Source organism: Heteronotia binoei, chromosome 21 (genome assembly GCF_032191835.1).
Source record: "Heteronotia binoei isolate CCM8104 ecotype False Entrance Well chromosome 21, APGP_CSIRO_Hbin_v1, whole genome shotgun sequence".
NCBI lineage: Eukaryota > Metazoa > Chordata > Lepidosauria > Squamata > Gekkonidae > Heteronotia > Heteronotia binoei.
The window spans coordinates 128,996,581-129,018,079 of record NC_083243.1 but is presented as its reverse complement, the minus strand read 5'-3'; the positions used below and the strand labels follow the sequence as shown (position 1 = coordinate 129,018,079).

At 40.5% G+C, this 21,499-nt stretch overlaps 1 protein-coding gene across 1 annotated transcript in view; it reads left to right on the top strand.

The window, feature by feature from the left end:
- The window catches only part of KIF18A (kinesin family member 18A), a 110,270-nt gene that overhangs the window by 61,778 nt on the left and 26,993 nt on the right, over positions 1-21,499 (top strand). The window contains exons 14-15 of the mRNA XM_060261318.1: positions 10,595-11,084; positions 18,041-18,145. Of these exons, the coding sequence (XP_060117301.1) occupies positions 10,595-11,084; positions 18,041-18,145 (595 nt within the window). The remainder of the gene's footprint in view (positions 1-10,594; positions 11,085-18,040; positions 18,146-21,499) is intronic.

Sequence of the window (21,499 nt, the reverse complement as noted above, 5' to 3'; positions counted from 1 at the left end):
CTCACTCCTACCACACTGAACCCTGACAAACATAATGAGTGAGGATAGCTTTCTCCAATGACACCAGTGAGGAACTGAGAAAAAGGTACTCTGCCACTTTTTATGGAGGAAAAGTCAGGAAAACAGCATGGAGGGGAAAGGAGCACCTTGTAGAGTTTTTGAGTTTCAAAATCTCTCCACAGCACACCTATGCGTGCACAGTAATCCATGTATAATTGCACAGGTGACCACTTAATGAACAACAGTTACAGGTTAGTATAGCCATGTTATCTCTCTTGCATTTGTACTCTCCCATCTTTGTTTCTTTAGAGAAAAGATTGCTGGGGGCTGTCCAAAAAGTTGAGAGACAGTGTACTCATTTGAGTACCTTGGTGCTTGATTCCTTTTGTATGGCAGTTAAAAAGCATACAAAAATATATTTATGCTTTGTTTGAATAAAGTTGTTTTCTTTCCACAAGAATACAATCAATTTTATATAGTTTTTAACAATACAGTTTAACATGACTGGCTAGAGAACTTTTATGTGCTCTTTTAGTTGGATAACATGAATTCAGAACCATCAGAAATGTGCTTTAGCTGGGAAGTTCCTGGTTCAAATATTGACTCAGTTGTGGATGTATTTTGTCACCACTGTCCCATGCATTTTAGCATTAGAAAACACTCTTTTGGATCTCTTGGGTTTCAATGTATGGTTGGTGGAAAGCACCTGGTACAAAAACCTTGATTGAAACTAAGCAGCTCTTGCTTCAGACAATAACTTGGTGGGGTCTCTCTGAGGACCGCATATCAGGAGTGCCTTGAGTTTATTGACAGAAAAAAATGGCATTTAAATATAATACAATAATGAGCTATCAAGTGGAATACAGAAAACCACCATCAGTCTGCCACCCTAAAAATACAATATAAAATTTCATAGTTAGTTACTACAACATAGTGATATTTTATCCTTCTCTGTCATATATTCATTCTGCAAATTCAGTGTATCTTCATCTTGGATCCTGAGCAACAAAAGTGGAGTTGAGTTCAGGATAATGCAAATGCTGTTAGACCATCTTTTTTCTTGCCACCAAATCTTGAAGAAATTAAAATGATTCCAACAAGAGAGCCAGTTTGGTGTAGTGGTTAAGTGTGCAGACTCTTATCTGGGAGAACCGGGTTTGATTCCCCACTCCTCCACTTGCACTTGCTGGAATGGCCTTGGGTCAGCCATAGCTCTGGCAGAGGTTGTCCTTGAAAGGGCAGCTGCTGTGAGAGCCCTCTCAGCCCCACCCACCTCACAGAGTATCTGTTGTGGTGGAGGAAGGTAAAGGAGATTGTGAGCCACTCTGTGACTCTTCGGAGTGGAGGGCGGGATATAAATCCAATATCATCATCTTCTTTATGGAAGTAGTATTTTTTTTAAAAAAAATCCCATTCTTCCACTTTTCTTGAGTTAATGGCAGGAGAAGCTAGAAATAAATTACTTTCCAATTCTTATTTGCTGTGGACATCTGTTGACATTAAGCCACTATTTTAAATTCAGAGGCTTTTTTCCTTTTGGCTTCTATTTGTGTTATGCAGAACCCCTTTTTATTAATATACTTGTCGTACAGTATGAAATATGGTTCATTGTGATGTTCAACGAATTATTAATGTTCTTTATCTATTTTATAGTTAAAATGCTTAAATTTACAGTTATTTTCAGTGTTTTTAGTCCTTGGCCTTGGAGAAGCTTCTAAAACTTGGCACTCTCACAAAAATGTTCTTTTCTCACAGACTTCCTTCTCAGTTGCTCTTAGGATGTTTTGCAAAGCCCCAGTTTACAGTAAATAATCTCCCCACCCCCACCCCCCACACACAAAATGGAACCTTGTTCTTTAATGTATCAGCACAGAATAACCACCGCTTTTTCCACGAAATGCGCACTTTTGGATGCACAAGCTAGAACAATTCCACAGAAATTAATATTTTAAATTGTGGCCTAAAATGTTTAATGGATAGCTGTTTGAAGGATCATAATTGGATTGCCTTGGCAAAATGTAATGTTGACATTCAGAACAGTGGCTGTTCAAAATGTTATGATTCGGAGGCCCAGATGATTATTCTTAAAATCTGGTTTCCTTTGCCATAGGATTTTGGAGTATAAATATTTTGATTGTCTGAAGTGTATTTTTATTGACTGGAAGCACAGCGTTGAGTTGTTGAAAAACTAAAATGTATAACGCTGGAGTAATGGGGTTATTTCCAACTGGAAAAAAAATCTGTGTCTGAAGTGTTGCATTCTGAGTAAATATGTATATGTCTCTTTAGTAGAACATACACGTTCAAAATTGCAGTCTGCTTAAACTCTTTCTGCATAGAACCCAGAACACTGCCAAAAAGGATTAGACGTCACCTCTATTCAGTCATGGTTTCAATGATTTTATGTCTATAAAATGTATACTCTGAGTCAAAGTCTGTGAAGTTTTCCCTGACATTCTGGGCAGTTTTATTATGGATCTTTATTTTTATGTTATGGATTTGCTGTTTTGTCATCCAACCATAAAACTCTTCAGAGGCAATGAATCTACTTGGTATTTTAGCATTTATGTTTACATGCTACATCTTTAGCCCACTTTTCTTCAGGAAGGACTCAAAAGCCATTAACAATTACAAGTTGTACTTTGGTTGACCTGGATGGTGGTGTCTGGATTCTTTGTTAAAAATTATTTTTATTCTTTAATTTGGGAGAACAGTGGGGGTACAGAAAAGGAAAGGGGGGTGGAGTTATACAGCGTAATTTCATTTGGTTGAAGACAATAATATAGTATAAAATGTATAAGACAGGAAACATTTCCCCCTTACATCCTCTTCATTATAATTTTAAGGTATTATCTGTGAAATATAATAGTTCTTATTGCTGGTGGGGTACAATTGTATTGAACATTTAAGTTTTCATTTCAGACTTCATAACAAATCTGTTTTGACCACAGCATTAGTTTCATCCTTACTACATCAATATAACATATTTTCACCACTTCTACATATTCATTAGACCAGTGGTCCCCAACCTTTTTGGCACCAGGGACCGGTTTTGTGGAAGCCAATTTTTCCACAGACCAGGGTGGGAGGGGAGAGGCAATGGTTTCGGAATGATACAATTGTGCACTTTATTTTGGTGTGGTGGTTAAATGTGCGAACTCTTATCTGGGGGATCCGGGTTTGATTCCCCACTCCTCCACTTGAGCTGCTTGAATGGCCTTGAGTCAGCCATAGCTCTCGCAGAGTTGTCCTCAAAAGGGCAGCTGCTGTAAGAGCTCTCTCAGCCCCACCCACCTCACAGGGTGTCTGTTGTGGGGGAAGAAGATAAAGGAGCCACTCTGAGATTCGGAGTGAACGGCAGGATATAAATCCAATGACTTCTTATTGTTATTACTACATTGTAATATATAATGAAATAATTATACAACTCACGGCCCGGTTGCTAACGGGCCACGGACCAGTACTGGTCCACGGACCGGAGGTTGGGAACCCCTGCATTAGACCCTTTAATAGAAAAGTAATATATCAAAGTGCAAAAGAAAGTCTATTATATATCTCATATCAAAAACCCATTTGTGTTCAAGATACTACATTTGGAACAGATTTTAATTCTACTTCTGTTTCATTACCATACATTTGTATGACATTTTTTCATTTTAAGTTTGTCTCCTGCTAGCATAATACTCACTCCATCTCTCTCAAATTTCATAACTGACCTCTCAGATAGGCTGTTAGTTTTGCCATTACTGCATATTCAGCAAATTTATTTTCCCATTCTTCTAAATATGGACAGACATCTAGTTTCCATTTTGCTGCGTAGTTCGTTCTAGCTACTGTCACCCTATATTTGAATATCTCTTCTAAAATGTTTGGTAATTTGTCAGGCATAGCATCTAATAACATACTCTTTGCTTTCACTGGGAATTTAAACTTTAATATCTTCTGCATTCTTGGTGTATTTCTTTCCAATATCTTTTTGCTTTTTTAGAGGTCCACCTCATATGAAAGTTCATAAATGTCTTGATATTTTCAGCATTTTTATTTGTAGTTTTTATCTGCTTCCTTAATATCCTGTGGAGTTATAAACCATCTGAAAATCATTTTGTATCAATTTTCTCTTAATGGCTTGCTGACTGCAAGTTTTCTCATGGTCATTTCATTACCATTGTTGCATAGGTATGTGTTCTTTCAAGTTTTTCATCCACTTTATCAGGGGTGTCAAACATGCGACCCGCGGGCCGGAGCAGGCACACAGATGGTTCCAATCACGCCCTCCAGCAACTTGCTGTCATCTGTTTAATTTTCCCTTGCATTCTTTTTTCGGTCGCCATTTTGTGTTTCTCCCCTGACAAGCCAGAACAGCAAAGCAGCCTTTTCTTCTCCCCCCCTCCCTTTTCCCAAAGGGAGGAGGAGGGAAGAGCAGCCTCAGCCAGTGAGGGAGCTTGTCTCTATAGCTCTGCTGGATGATTAAGTTTGCCAGGCTCAATTAATCACCCTGCAGAGCTACTGAGACAAGCCTCTCTTCCTTCTAATGAATGGCTGAGGCTCCTCCCCCAGGGAAGGAAAGAAAGAGCCAGAGATTCCTTTGCCAATCCCCACCATCAGGAGAGTTACAAGGAGTGCTTTTAAAACTAGCAACGTTTTAGTGAAGGTATGAGCTTTTTGCCTTGCTACAGAGAGAGAGAGAGAGTTTTGTTGGCCTTGTTGTGGGTGTAACTAGGTTCCCCTCCTCTTTTTGACTGTACTCATGCTCTCCAGTCTTTCTCAATAAGAAAGCATGTGAACTATTTAGAAGAGAAATATCACCATTAGGCTGAGAGTGTGTTTTACCCCAGGTTTACCCAGCAAATTTTCCTTATTTTTTTCTTCACATTTTCCTTTGATTGTGAGTCTTGAATTTAGACTTCCCAGGTAGTAGGCTGACACTGACCACTCTACATGGCTGTCTCTCTGTTCTTGTAGTTGTTTTTTTTTTGGGGGGGGGGTTGTATTTTTTTTTTATTTGTAGTCATTTTTGTGGGGAAAATTATAGTTTTGTGGACAAGTACATAGCCCTCAGTCTGAGCCATGGTGCCCTCGCATGTTCTTGACTAGTACTTGAAGCAACTTCTGTACAAAAGCTCACAATGCCAAGCTGCTTCATGTTCCTCTGGGTCTTAGGCTCAAAGCATTGACCATGAGATGTTTGTAATGAATGTCAATGAATCAAAAGTAGGTTTGCAACTTACAGATGTGCACACCTGAACAGCACATATTCAAGACTGGTACAGCACAGACATTGTCTGTAGTTTTTGATGCAATAATTCATAGCAAGAAGTGACATTTATCAGAGACTGTAAAACAAAATATTGCAAGCAGGCTAATATTTTAAGCAAAACAAAAAATTGTGTGTCTGTGCCCTTTATAAAGTTTATATGTCCGCTACCTGGCATTACATTTTATGATACACATGGCTCGGCCCAACAAGATCTCATTTATGTCAAATCCAGCCCTCATAACAAATGAGTTCGACACCCCTGCACTTAATCATGCATTCTTTCACTTGTTCCTCTTCTGTTTCCAACTAGAGTAAAATCTTATATATTAAGGCTTTTTTTGTAGCAGGAACTCCTTTGCATATTATGCCACACCCCTCTGATTTAGCCAGTCCTGGAGCTCACAGTAGGCCCTGTACTAAGAGCCCTGTAAACTCTTGAAGGATTGGCTACATTGGGGTGTGTGGCCTAATATTCAAAGTAGCTCCTGCTACAGTCCTATTTCGACTTGCCTTTAGCTGAATTATAGTATAAGTAGATGCCCAACATTGCTGAACTTAATAAAATCAACACTAGCACCAAAATTGTTTTAAATCGTTTTAAACGGTTTTAAAATTATCTAATTGGTATTAATTAATTGTTAAAACTTTAATTGTTTACTGTTTTATTGTTTTAGTTTGACTGTTGTGGGCCTGCTTCGGCGGGGAGGGCGGGATATAAATCTGAGAAATGAATACATAAATAAAAAAGCCCTGTATATATCCATCATAGTAAATTCTCTTTTTTGTTTTATAATCACCTGTTCAAATTCAGTCTTAGAACTCCACCTTCAATGCTTATAATCTCTTTTATTTTGAGACTGATAATATAGCAGCCATTGAATGTTTACGTCTTTAATATCTTGCCAAGACTTGACTTTCCCGAATTTTTATCATTATGGCATATGTAAAAAAATCATTTTTATTTCTCATGTTATCATAGTGAGTTTCCATTGGAGAAATAAGCAAAGAGTTTGAGGGGCTCAATAATTTCTGGTGCGTAAACCATATTCTCAAATGTCCATCTCTGATTATGTGACTTCTCTCTTGTGTTATAATCATTTTAGTTGATATCTTAATCCATAAATAATTGTGTATGCCTTCATCGAGACCTGCTAATTCTTAGTTTTAATCCAGTCCACAATCCAGATCAGACTAGTCACTTGGTGATATAATTTTATATTTGGGTTTGCTAATCCTCTCCTTTTCTTATCTTGTAATATTTTGAAGCTTATTCTTGGTTTTTTGCCATTCCAAATAAATTGATTTATCTGTCTTTTGCTACTCTTTCATTATTCTTTATTCTGTGTATATGAGTAACATTAGGAACAAAAAAATTTAGTTCTGGCTGCACGTTCATTTTGATAGCAGAGATTTTCCCCAGCTGTGAGATTTTTAGTTTTTCCTATCTTAATAAATCTGCTTATATTGATTTCCAGGTCTTTTAGTAGTTATTTTTTAAAGTTTACAATTTTGCCTACTCACATTTATACCCAAATAATTAACAGGATCGATGGCTGTTGAGCAATCTGTGCTTTTTATAATCTCTTCTTCTTCTTGTGTTATAAGCTTCATTATCATTGTTGGGGGGGGGGGGGTTCTTATAGCCTGATAGGGGTCCAGATTCTTCGTTATGTTCAATGATATATTTCTGGGGATTCAAGACTGTTAGATGTCATCATCTGCATAACTTTTCATGTTGAATTCCACATTACCCACTTTTATTCCTTTAATTCTGTCATTTTGTCTAATCATTATAGATAAAATCTCTATTGTTAGTATGAAGAAAGGTTAAAACACTTGGGGCTCTTTAGCTTGGAGAAATGTTGACTGTGGGGTGACATGATAGAGGTTTACAAGATTATGCATGGGATGGAGAAGGTAGAGAAAGAAGTACTTTTCTCCCTTTCTCACAATACAAGAACTCGTGGGCATTCAATGAAATTGCTGAGCAGTCGGGTTAAAACGGATAAAAGGAGGTATTTCTTCACCCAAAGGGTGATTAACATGTGGAATTCACTGCCACAGGAGGTGGTGGCGGCTAGAAGCATAGCCAGTTTCAAGAGGGGGTTAGATAAAAATATGGAGCAGAGGTCCATCAGTGGCCATTAGCCACGGTGTGTATATATGTGTGAAAAAAAAATATATATATATATATATAAATAAATTTTGGCCACTGTGTGATACAGTGTTGGACTGGATGGGCCATTGGCCTGATCCAACATGGCTTTTCTTATGTTCTTACATTCTTAGTAGATGAGGGTTCTCGGCCTCCCACTGGGGGTGGGGGTTTTACCAAGTTTTGGGGGCCCCAACCCACCAGCATGGAGCTGGCCAGCGGGGAGATCTCCACCCCCAAAGAGTTACAGCACACCCAATGTGCCTGTCGCGATGACATCACCTGGAAGTGACATCATGCAGAGGACGCTGTAGTAATTTGGGCAAACTCTCTATGGCACCATAGAGTTTTTACCCAAGTTGCTAGAGTGACCCCACACTGTGCCCAGTGCGGTGGCATCACTTCTGGCTGACATCATCATGCTGTGTGTGCAAAGCACAAGTGAGAAAATTCCCCCCACCAGGAGCCAGGTAGTCTTTATCATATTGCTAACATTTCCCAACTCCTAGATTACTTTGTATTGTTTGTAAGTCCCATAAGAGGACACTGTTGATCATATCTTGTTTGATTCCTGCTGCTATACTGAGTTTCAGCTGATGTGTTTGTCTGTACTATTACTCCAGAGTCCAGACAAATGAATGTTAATCTCTTGTAAGTATTGGAGTTAACATTTCAGTTTTAGGTGTGTGAGGTTTTGTGTTTGGCTGTCCTCTTGTAGTAACTCCTTGGTATTTGATTGCAGAGTTGTACCTATAAAAATTAGGCAGGGGTTGTTTAATAATCTTTATTTTTAAGAAGGCTAAATTAATTGCCTTGCAGTGAAAAGTAATGCAAAATATTGGCTTCAGTACATAAAGGAGCAATCCGCAACAGATCCACTAAGAAGTCCTATTTTATTCAATGTGGCTTACTTCAAAGAAAGAAGGAATTAGAGCCTAACTAAGCTAATGAGTATTTAAACACCATATTTTTGTTCTAAGTATTTGTGAGATCTTAGCACATAACTTTGATTTTAGACTATAATAAAATGTTTAGTCTTAAAGAAAAGTTTTCCTAAGTATTTAGGAATATCAGTAACCCTTAAAACTGCATAAAAGTCTGATTTTAGCACACCTGTATGTTGCTTAGGAAATTCCAAGTTAAACTACTGCAGTATGTTATATGTGGGGCTACCTACCTACAGAATTTTTTTTTTAATTCCAACAGTTAAAAATGAGTTGGATTGCTGACTGGATTCCATTTTGTCATGACTGGCCAGTGTTGAAAGTGCTTTGCTGGTTATGTCTGTTTCCAAGTTCAATTTAAAGGTCAAACCTAGAACTGTGAAACTAAGCAGACAGAGAGCAAGGTTTCTCAAGGACTGCTTTCACATGAACCTTTCCAAGTTTTAACATCTGCCAAGAAGCCTGCTCTGGGTGCTTGTTCTTCAGGAGTGAGATGGACAGAACATTCTCAGTTGCGATACCCTATAGTGGCCTTTAATTTGATTATAAGTCATCTACAAGACCTGAAATGATAAAAACACAAGGTAAAATGCTTTCAGCTGAGGCAGTGGACATCACTTGTTACTGGCCTCCCCCCTTCATTCCATCCCAGTGCTGTAAGATCTACAGGACCTGGACAACAGGCCATGTCTATGAGGCAGAACCTGCCATTTTAGTCATTCTGTAGTTTTAGATGTTATATATTTAAATTGGTCTTTTATTGTTTTTATTGTTGTTTTTATGATGTAACCCACCCTGAGCCTGTCCTATGGGAATGGCAGGCTAAAAATCGAATAAAATAAAAAATGTTTGAAATAATATGTCAGTATTTGGGAGGGGGCTGAGGTGGAAGCTTGCATAAGTTCAGCTAGTGATTTTATGAATGAAATTATATTTGAGACAGAGATTTCTCACTGACAAGTCATTTTCTTAAATGTTATGTTCCATTAGATTGGTAGCACAGGGTACAATCTAAAGATTTTGCTGAGACTCTAGATTTCATTGAGAGTAGGTCTTTGGAACTTCACCCAGACTGCAAAAAGTATTCTGCACAGAAATGTGAGTCAGAAAATGACTGTTATGCATTCCCATGGCTGGATATACTGCTTAAATCAAAACTAAAATTCTTATTTATATTTCTTGCCACATGGTGGAAGGGATATTGTGAACACTAATCTGTTATGGAATTAGCAAATGATAAGATACCCCAGTGACCTTTGTTGAAATAAATGAGTGGACAACCAAGTTCATAATTTATATGTGGTTTTTAATTACATTGAAATGAGTGTCAGCAGCTTCCAGTGCTGTTTTGTGTTTTTCCCCCTTAAATTTAAACACTGTAATAGAAGTGCATGCTCTGTTACCTTTGCAATTTTACAGATATTCCAATAAAATAATCTCCACATTAAGCTATGCATTTGCTTGAATATAATATATTTCTGATCAAATATTTCAGTTTACTGATTCCGCTATTATGGTTACTTTTAGGTTCTAAAGAGTGGGTAGGATCCTGTGCAAATTTTCCACTTACACGACAGTTCTTGTGCAAGATTTGCAAAAAGTCTGCTGTAGTTGTTTGCACTGTCAAATGTGCTGTATTTCTGCTTGCACAAACTATTGTGCAGCCAGAACTGGGGTTTCAGGAAGTAAACCTAGAAACTTCTTAATGGTTAGAATTGTTCCCCAGGGTACAATGCAAGAGAGGGAGGAGGTTGTTGCATAGGATCAAGTGTGTGTATCAGTGTGTGTATGAGCATTCTAGGATCAGAGTGAAACTAGGATCAAAACAAGAGATCCTGCACAATCCCTTCTGCAAAGGGACCTGGGCCAAGTAGATTTTTTTTCCTGTTTGTGCATTGATAGATCCAACAAGTTAGCTGTAAGGATCATCATTAAGATACAGCTTAGATAAATGTTTTGACCAGAAGCATTGAATTGTCATTGACTAGTGCATCAAATAATCTTCCAGCTAAGAAAAAGGTACTAATTCACTGGAGAAATCCACATTCTGGGACTAGCACTTGGAGGGATCATTTTTACAAAAATGTATATATGATTCTATTAGCCTCAATTTTTGGTGACAGATTAATAGCTTATGTATAAACCTGATTTCAAAGATTTGTTTTCCCTCCTCAGCTTTCAGTTATAAACTGTCAAAGTGTAGCAGAATTATTTAAATAATATTTGTCTTGAACCTAGGTACACCTTCGGGTATGTCATCAGAAGGAGTCAAAGCAAATGTTCAACATGAAGCACAATACAAAATGCCTCCTCAGAAAAGAACAAGGCGAAAATTGATGGATTCTCCCCTGATGACACAAAGTCCTGAACAATGTAGTCAGCCAAGCCCTAATCACTTGGTGGATTCCCTCAGCAAGGCACTTTGCCCTATTGTGTATACCCCCGAGATCAGCAGAATGCCAAAAGAGAACCTATATTCTGAGACTGTGGTACAGCAAGCATTATGTACTGCTGGCCTTCAAGAAACAAATAGTTGTATAGTACAAATACAGGAACCATTAAAACAGGAAAGCCATGAGGATATTGCATGCGATATGAGTCCAAAGTTCCACCTGAACTCCACTGTTACTCTTTATGAAAGTAACATAGGAAGTTCAGGTGAACCTTCTTCTAAAGAACTGGAAAACAAGTCACAGTCGACCAGTGGCAACAGCAATGTTTTACAAAGGTACTTTTTATTTTCTTGCTTTTCTGAATTTATCCTGAACCTCAGTTGATTCACATTCTGAGGTATATTGGTAAACTCATAGTTTATGGTCTCTGACACTTGTGCCTGAACTGATAAACAAAGTGTGACTAGGTGAATGATCACTTTGTCCTGTATCTGTTTGTTCAGTCTCTTCATGGGTAAAAACTCTGGCAAAGCAAATGTATACTGGCAATAAGACAAGCAAAAAACACTTCAAGGAGTGTATGACATTTAAATGCTTGAGAAGCAAGAAGTCATTCAGGGAGGTGGTCAGATCACAGAGGTGTGAAAGGTTTGTTAAAGGTGAATAGGGAGATGGCAGAACTGATGAATGAAGTATTTGTATTATTTTTCACTGCAGAAATGCTTGAGCCATTCTGTCAAGGAGGGTTGTGACATTTCTTTTACTGAAGTGCAGTTTGTTTCCCTGCCTTTTTTAATTCTCACAACCAATGCTAGCAACAGGATTACCCTGGACCAAGGGTGGCCAAACTGTGGCTAAGGAGCCACATGTGGCTCTTTCAGACATATTGTGTGGCTCTTGAAGCCCCCACCACACCATCAGCTGACTTGGAGAAGGTGTTTCTCTCTTTAAATCACTTTGCCAAGGCAGCCAGCATCTTGGAGAATGCAATTAAAGTTGCTTTATTTCCACCTCCTCCCTCCCCATCTTCCTTCCTTCGTTCCTTGTGGCTCTCAAACATCTAATATGCATGTCTTGCAGCTTTAAAACATCTGACATTTATTCTATGTGGCTCTTTAAGCAAGTTTGGCCACCCCTGCCCTGGACCAACATTCATTTGAATGCCCAGGTGGTAACAACAGCCAACTAAGTATGAGCTTTACCCCTGAAACTATTAATCTTAGGGATCAAAAGAGCTGCAGAGGAGTTTGATTTGATTGTTTTAATTTATAAAATTAAAACAATCAATCCAAACTTTATTTTAAGAAGCATATGGAGTTCAGAACATTTAGTCACTTCTTTCAACCTCTAGCTCAGTACTTAAAAAATGCAAATCAAAGGCAAAAATTCAGAATGCACAGTATTAACCTAATAAGACTGGGCAAACCCATGTTCAAATCACTGCTCAGCCATGAAGCTCCCTGGATGATTTTTAGCTATTCATTCTCAGACTTCCCCAAGCAAAAACAAGTTGCTTATCTGTAACTGATGATCTTCGAGTGGTCATCTGTGCAGTCACACACATGGGTTTTGCCTTTGGCAACGGATCCTAACCTCGGAAACTCCAAAAACTCACTTGAGCGTTATTTTTGGCGCGCTTTCCAGCTCGCCCTGGGGAGCAGGCACCGACTGCACATGCCTGGAGCAAGCGGAAGGTGCCCCTCCTACTCAGTTTCTTCCAGCTGCTAATGACATCCATGCAGGAAAAGCAAAGAGCCAGCAGAGGGGAAGACTGGGTGGGCGTGTGTGACTGCACAGATGACTACTCGAAGATCATCAGTTACAGGTAAGCAACCTGTTTATCTTCATCGTGGTCTCTGTGCAGTCCCACACATGGGTGATTAACAAGCTAAACACTGGAGGTGGGTGCTGGCAATTGGTAAGCATAATAGTTCACATATGGGCACGCACCTTGCATTACGTTGCACTCACCTGGAGAAGTATTAGTGAAATATTGAGCGGAGGACTGCCTGGCCGAAGGAGGCATCACGTCTAGCACAAACGTCCGGGACATAATGAGCGACGAACGTGGATGGAGAGGACCAGGTCGCAGCGGCACAAATGTCTTCCAAGGATACTTCTTGCAGAAATGCCGAAGAAGTCAAGACAGCTCTAGTAGAATGAGCTCTGAGTCTGACAAGTAATGACTGTTTAGCAGTCTCATAACACAACCGAATTGCACTAGACACCCATTTGGAAAGTCTTTAGGTGGATATCTTGGAGCCTTTATGGGGCTTGCCATAGGCTACAAATAAATTAGTGTCCTTTCGGAAAGGTTATGTATGTACAAGATAGAAGGATAAGGCTCTCTTCATGTCAAGAGTATGCAGTATCTTTTGACCTGAGTCCTTGGGTTTTGGGAAGAAGGCTGGTAAGGAAGTAGCACTTGAAAGGTGGACAGGGGAGACGACCTTCGGAGAAAGGCAGGATCCGTCTGAAGAACCACCTTGGAACTATGGAAGGTGGATTAGAGTGGAAGGTGCACAGATCACTTGCTCATTTACCTGAGGTAAAGGCAACCAATAGGGCAGTCTTCCAAGAAAGTAAACTTGTCAGTAGACGCTAAGGGCTAAGTAGACGCTAAGGGCTCAAAGAGTTTTAACAAGCTGGGCCAGGACTAGAGATAAACTCCAAACTGGAATGATGGGTTTAACTGGGGGATGCAGATGCAGAAGTCCCTTGAGGAAAGCTTTAGATAAACGGTGGGAAAAAACTGTCTGACCATCAACAGGAACATGGAACAATGAGATGGTGGACAAATTAACCTTTAATGATGAGTAACTAAGTCCTGAAGCCTGCAGGGACAAAAGGTACTGTAGAATAGAGGAGATAGGAGCGCTGTCCAAATTAATGTCATGAGATTGTACGTAAGTGGAGAAGCGCTTCCATTTGAGAAGGTAGGAACATCTAGTGGAACATCTAGCACTGAGGATAACATGTTGCACTTCCGAGGGCAGTATTATGGCCAGATCCTCCATGGTATGAGGCATAGAATCTGAGGATCGTGGTGCCAGAATTGAACTTGATGTTGAGTGAGGAGGTCAGGTACCATAGGGAGGCGGCGATAGGAGTGGCAGGATAGCTGAAGAAGCCTCGTGAACCATGGTTGTCTCAGCCACCATGGAGTGATGAGAATGCAGTCTGTCTGATATCGGACGATCTTGAGGATCGAATGTGTGATGAGTAGAAATGGAGGGAACAGGTAGTGGAGACCTCCCGTCCAAATGTGGAGAAATGCATCGTTGCTCCCCCTCACATAGAAGTGGCGACATTTGGTGTTGAGTCGTGTGGCAAAGACATCTACACTGGGGCTCCCGAAGCAAAGGAAGATGTGGTGAAGATGTGCAGGACTGAGTGACCATTTGTGGTCATCCAGTCGAAACAGGCTGAGAGAGTCTGCTAGAATGTTCTCCACTCTGGGTAGATGGATTGCGGTGATGTAAATGTTGTGCTTGATGCACCATTTCCATAGGGCAATGGAGAGATGGCAAAGTTGAAGAGATCTTGTTCCCCCTTGTCTGTTTATATAGAAGACTGTTGCCATGTTCTCTGATGTGATTTGAACATGACGACCCGTTTGAGAAGGAAGGAACAATTGAAGGGACCTGTGGACTGCTATTAGCTCCAAGCAGTTGATGTGGAATTTTCTCTCTGCAGAAGACCACAGACCCCTGACAGTCTTGTCCTCCAAGTGGGCTCCCCAGCCTCACTTCGAGACATCCGTGGTGACATTTGCAGTAAGGGAAGGCAGGGTGAAGGGCATCCCCTTGAAGCAAATTGGGCTGAAGGGTCCACTAGTGAAGAGAGAGGAGGACCTCCTTAGGTGTAGTGAGAATCGTGGTTTGGGGCTGCCTGTGAGGATGGAAGGCGCAGACAAACCAAAGTTTCAGAGGCCTCATCCGAAGCCTGGCGAATTTGATGACGGATGTAGTTGCTGTCATGTATCCCAGAAGACGTTGAAACACAACAGCAGGTTGAGTTGGAGATTGAAGAATAGCACTGGCAGTCGCTATGAGTTGTAGACTGCGTAGAAGAGGAAGGAAAACCATATGAAGGTGCGTGCAGAAGTGGACACCTATGAACTGTAAGTCCTGGGTAGGGGTGAGTTGTGACTTGGCAAGGTTCATACATAGACCTAAGGTTGCTAGAAGCAACAGTGTGACTTGAATGTCCCTTTCGAGCTGTTGAGGTGACTGAGCAGTCAGGAGCCAGTAGTCCAGGTACTGGAAGATGGTGACATCTCGAAGACGAAGAGCTGCAGCCACCACTGCCATACACTTTGTGAAAATGCGAGGGGCCGTGGACAGTCCGAATGGGGGGGGGGGCGATATTGGAAGTGGTGGTGACCCATGGCGAATCTCAGGTATTTCCGGTCTTGAGGCCTTATCGATATGTGGAAGTAGGCATCCTGAAGGTCCAGAGATGCCATCCAGGTGTTCTGCGGAATTAATAGCAGGATTGATTGAACGGAGATCATTCTGAATTTTTTGTAAATAATCTGTTAATTGCGTTTCCTAAGATCTAGGATTGGACGTCTGCCTCCATCTCGTTTTGGGACTAGAAAGTATTTGGAGTAGAACCCTGTCTTCCGAAGATGAAGGGGAACGGGTTCTATAGCCCTTTTGCGAAGGAGATCTGGGATTTCTTCGTGAAGAAATGGGGACGGCGGAGTTAAAATAAAACGGTGATGGGGAGGGGGCGAAATGAACTCTATGAAGTAGCCTATTCGAATTATAGTAGGTACCCAGGTGTCTGTGGTGATCTTCTGCCAAGTTTTGAGGAACGGTAAAAGCCTTGTGTGGCCTGGAGAGAGCAGGAGGGGAATGTCAAAGAGACTGTTTGGACTGTAGTTTTCTTGTTTGGCAGCGGGCATGACTTTTGCTGGTAGGGCTGGTAAGGCGGCTTGACTTGGGGTCCCCTCCGATTCCAATTTTGTGGATCAAAAACTGGCTGAGTAATAGGAAGCAGAGAGTGAGTATAAATGGGCAGTCTTCGCAGTGGAGGACAGTAAGCAGTGGGGTGCCGCAGGGCTCGGTACTGGGTCCCATGCTCTTTAACTTGTTCATAAATGATTTAGAGTTGGAAGTGAGCAGTGAAGTGGCCAAGTTTGCGGATGACACTAAATTGTTCAGGGTGGTGAGAACCAGAGAGGATTGTGAGGAACTCCAAAGGGATCTGTTGAGGCTGGGTGAGTGGGCGTCAATGTGGCCAAGTGCAAAGTAATGCACATTGGGGCCAAGAATCCCACCTACTGATACAAGTTGATGGGGTGTGAACTGGCAGAGAATGACCAAGAGAGAGATCTCGGGGTCGTGGTAGATAACTCACTGAAAATGTCAAGACAGTGTGCGTTTGCAATAAAAAAAGGCCAATGCCATGCTGGGAATTATTAGGAAGGGAATTGAAAACAAATCAGCCAGTATCATAATGCCCCTGTATAAATCGATGGTGCGGTCTCATTTGGAGTACTGTGTGCAGTTCTGGTCGCCGCACCTCAAAAAGGATATTATAGCATTGGAGAAAGTCCAGAAAAGGGCAACTAGAATGATTAAAGGGCTGGAACACTTTCCCTATGAAGAAAGGTTGAAACGCTTGGGGCTCTTTAGCTTGGAGAAACGTCGACTGCAGGGTGTCATGATAGAGGTTTACAAGATAATGCATGGGATGGAGAAAGTAGAGAAAGAAGTACTTTTCTCCCTTTCTCACAATACAAGAACTCGTCGCCTTCGATAAAATTGCTGAGCAGCCAGGTTAAAACGGATAAAAGGAAGTACTTCTTCACCCAAAGGGTGATTAACAGAGACTTGGGTGGCTGACTCACGAAGTTCTCTATACATGGGAAAAACCCCGATGTGCTCAGCTCCCTATACAAGGGAGAAACCCCAATGTCCCAAAACACATTTGGATCCAAAAGATGTCTGGTTCCAGGATATCCAAAAGCAAAGAGCCGTGGAGAGATGTCGATCCGGATGGGCTTGGAATCACATCTGCGAATCGAGCGAGTTGGGGCATCTCAGTGATGACGTCAGTAAGTGCCGTGAGTTCTGCAGGCAAAAGTGTTGGGATCATGAACTCTGTCAAAGTCGAAGCTGTCGGAGTGGAAGTCGAAGGCGAGGCCATTGAAGCCGAAGGTGCCGATTTTAGTAGAAGGCTTGCTGGTTTGGGCTGTGGATTCCCCATGTTTCTTGGGCACCAAAGCGGATGGTTCCTGCTTGACTTCTTAGACTTGTGAGTGAACTCAGAGTGACGGGAAGCAGTTTTGTCAGACTTATGTTTTTTTAGCGATGCTACAGCGGCCGACACAGCCGAATCTCCCTCTTAAGGTGGGAGAGGCAGCGAATCGCTGGAAGTGGACATAGCCTGGAGAGACTTTTCAAGTAGAAAGCTCTGAAGTGTGGCGGCTCTGTTCTTTCGCACCTGCTTGCCGTAACTAGCACAGTAGGTGCAAGAGTCAACCCTGTGGGCTTCCCCAAGGCAAAAAAGACAGTGGGAATGACTGTGGATGGAAATTTAGCTCCACATCTGCATAACTTTTTAAAGGTAGTTTTCCCTTCCATATGCTCCGGACAGGGGAGAGGGGGGAAGGGGAAAGAAAAGAAAGTGCAGAATAAGGCTCCTTTTTTAAAAAAAAAACAGATAGGAATGAAATTATTGAGAGAAAGAAATACAATACAGAAGGAGGAATACGATACCACAGGAACACGAAAAGTGAAGAGAAGTACGAGCTAAGGAGGGAACGCAACGAGGTAAGTGTTGTCCAAGCAGCGGTAAGGAAGAAACTGAGTGGGAGGGGGCGCCTTCTGCTCGCTCCAGGCATGCGCAGTCAGTGCCTGCTCCCCAGGACGAGCCAGAAAGCGCACCAAAAATAACGCTCAAGCAAGCTTTTGGAGTCTCCGAGGTTAGGATCCGTTGCCAAAGGCAAGACCCATGTGTGGGACAGCACAGAGACCACGATGAAGATCTACTAGTGATCTGTGGAGTGACAAAATTTTGCTTCATATGAAGTCTGCCCATTAAATGTATTGTGAGATTCTTTGGTGAAAATAAGCATGCAGGTATCAATGCTATGATTTCTGACTTTCAAATAAAGACAGATTCTGGAATTGAAAAACTGCTTCTATGTTCATATTTCTTTACTGCTTTCACTTCATTGCCAATTCTCTTATAGGAACATAAAGAATTAAAATTATAATTTTATTATTCAAATAAATATTCAGTGTGCTTTTCACAATCCTTTTTATTGTTATTTCAGACTTGGCCTCCCCTCCTTATTAAATAGACACCCAGGTCCTATACATGAGAGACCATCTTATATGGCAATGACATCAGCTGCTGAAAGAAAGAGGAAGTTATTAAAGTAAGTAGTGCTTTTTGTCAAGAAGCTAAATTTGTCAATGTACTATTCTCACTTAGTTTCCCATCAGTGAAGTTTATATTAAGAGAATGTCCACACTATGGCTTTGAAGACTGATAGATATTCGTTTTGTGCACCCCAAGCTTATCAGTTCGCATGATTTTATCCTCCCTAGATTTTCCTGCCTGACATCTGGTAGGTGATGACAACTTAATGGGCCATGCAGCCTTCACCACAGGGTTGCCCACTAAGTCAATATGGGAAGAAGGGTTCTGTTTGTTCAAGTCACTCATTCCAAGTATCAAGTTAACTTTTCTATAATGAACTTGATGTCCTACTCAGATAAAATCAAAGTGAAAATTGCAGTTGTTATTCCACTCCAATATTCAGTGTATTTGTTAACACCCAAGAATCTCAGTGTTCGTTTCAAAGTGAGCAAGCTACTAGCTTTCATGTTGATTAAGCTTTAAAAAGATGGAAAACATATCCTCTGAAGAACTTCAGACTACAGGGGATCTGGAAAGGACCTCTGCAGGTCACCTTTTCCACTGTTTCTTGTTCTTTCTGATGAAGCTCACAGACTTTGCCCTTTTCTAAAAATATTCACAGGTCCCATTGTTGCTTTCCCTAGTGACACTGTTTTATAGTTATAGCAGAGCAGAAATGAAAGCCCTATCTTAAAATTATTACACCTTTGGCAGGTAATTTTCATAGACTGTATAACACACCTAATTACCAAATAACATTCTCTAAAATGTGAAATCTGAATAAATTTCATCTGCCTTTTCATCTGTCACATTTTATCTTGCCCTGTATTTTAACATACCTATCAACAAGATCCTTTATGATCACCCATGCAGCCTAAGTGGTTTCAGGAAACTCTGCAGGATCCAGTGCCCGTTGACACCTCATTAGATGTGCTGGTAGAGGACTGGCATTGACGGTTTTCCGAAGCCATCAACAGGATTGCTCCCCGGATTTGTATAAAAATAATTATGAAAAGCTTTGGCGGAAAATTGATGAAGGTTTGATAAAATGGAACAAATTGAACTTGCCTATGGTGGACAGAATCACTGCAATTAAAATGAATGTCCTACCAAGAATTATATTCCTATTTCAAACAATTCCAATTGTGAAGGACAATAAACAATTCAGTAAATGGCAAAGAAAAGTTTCAGAATTTGTATGGGCTGGAAGAAAACCAAGGATTAAAATGAAAATCTTAACCGATGAAATTGCTGAGCAGAGAGGTTAAAACGGATAAAAGGAAGTACTTCTTCACCCAAAGGGTGATTAACATGTGGAATTCACTGCCACAGGAGGTGGTGGCGGCCACAAGCATAGCCACTTTCAAGAGGGGTTTAGATAAAAATATGGAGCAGAGATCCATCAGTGGCTATTAGCCACAGTGTGTGTGTATATATAAAAAATTTTTGCCACTGTGTGACACAGAGTGTTGGACTGGATGGGCCGTTGGCCTGATCCAACATGTTTCTCTTATGTTCTTAAAAGAAAGGGGAGGTTTCCAGTTACTGGATCTAAAATTGTATCATGATGCCGTGTGTTTGGTATGGATTAAAGAATGGGTGACATTATTAAATAAGAAATTGTTGGTTTTAGAAGGCCATGGAAATATTTTTGGTTGGCATGCTTAAAGGTTTTATGGGAAAAATAAGATGGATTTTTTTCTCACACCATTATATAAGAAGAAATCTGCTAAGTACTTGGTTAAAATATAGAAAATAGGGTGACGAGAGAAAGCTGCTATGGATTGTGCCAACTGAAGTAATAAAATTGTCCTCAGAAACAGATGAAGGGATGTGGTTAACGTATAATCAACTATTAAAGATACAGGGAGGAAAGGTGGAACTAAAATCAGCTGAAGAATTACAGCACAAATACAATTGGTTTCAACTACAACAAATTAAGAGTTTGGTGGAACAGGACATTAAAAATGAAGGTATAAGACAGGAGCAAACAGAATTGGAAAGAATGCTGTTGGGCGATAACGAAAAGTTGATTTCATGGATTTATAAATTACTATTGCAGTGTTCTACGGAAGTTGAAGTAGTTAAATCTCAAATGATAAAATGGGCAATCAATTTTAACAAAGAAATACAAATGGAATCTTGGAAGTATTTATGGAAGAATTCTATGAAGATATCGACATGTTACAATATTAAAGAAAATTGTTTTAAAATGCTGTATAGATGGTACATGACACCTAAGAAGCTGGCAAAAATGAACAATCAGGTGTCAGACAGATGTTGGAAATGTAAAAAACATGAAGGATCTTTCTACCGTATATGGTGGACTTCTGAAAAAGCAAAACAATTTTGGCAAATGATTCAGAAAGAAATGTCAAAAAATTTAGGTTATGACATTAAGAGGTCTCCACTCTTTTTTGTTGGGATTACAAATGGAAAGTTTTCCGAAACAAGATAGAACGATGGTGTGGTATCTGCTTTCAGCTGCAAGGATATTATATGTGCAGTTATGGAAGCAAGATAAAATACCAGAAAAATGGGATTGGATTTTAAAAGTTATGTCATGGAGTGAAATGGACAAACTTACAAGAATCTTAAAAGACTATGATTTGGAGAAGTTCAGAAAGGAATGGGAGAAATTTCAAAATTACATGGAAAAACAATATTAGGCCACACACCCCTGATGTAGCCAATCCTCCAAGAGCTTACAGTAGGCCCTGTAATAAGAACCCTGTAAGCTCTTGGAGGCTTGGCTACTTAAGAGGGGTGTGGCCTAATATGCAAAGGAGTTTCTGCTACAAAAAAAAAATCCTGCCTCCAGGCTGGATTGTAGTAATATGCTCTACATAGGCTTGCCCTTGAACCTGACTTGGAAACTCCAGCTGGTCCAAAATGCGTCTGCTGACTGCAATACCTATCTAGCTGGTGCTCTACCAATTGAATACCGTATCTGTTTACAAGGTAATGGTGTTAACCTTTAAAGCCCTTAATGGCCTGAGACCAGCAGATCTAAGGGACCACCTCTCCCCATACTCTCTGCTGAGTAACACCTCCTGGTTGTCCCTGGCCTCTCTGCTACATGCTGGCCCATCCGGGAGCCCTATTTGGAGTAGTGACTGTTTTTGACTATTATCATCTGTCTTTATTTGCTCAACTAGGAACTAGGTTTTGAAATTATCATCGTCTAAACTTTTTAATCAGTAAATTTTGGTTTTAGAACTTATAGAATTGTTTTATTCTTGATGTGTCCTACCCTGAGCCCATTTCAGGAAGGGCAGGATGGAAATGTGAAATAATAATAAATAAGAAGCCTCTCTATAACTCAATACAGGTGTAAGAAATTGCTTTCTCTAGGTAGTTCTATTGGCTC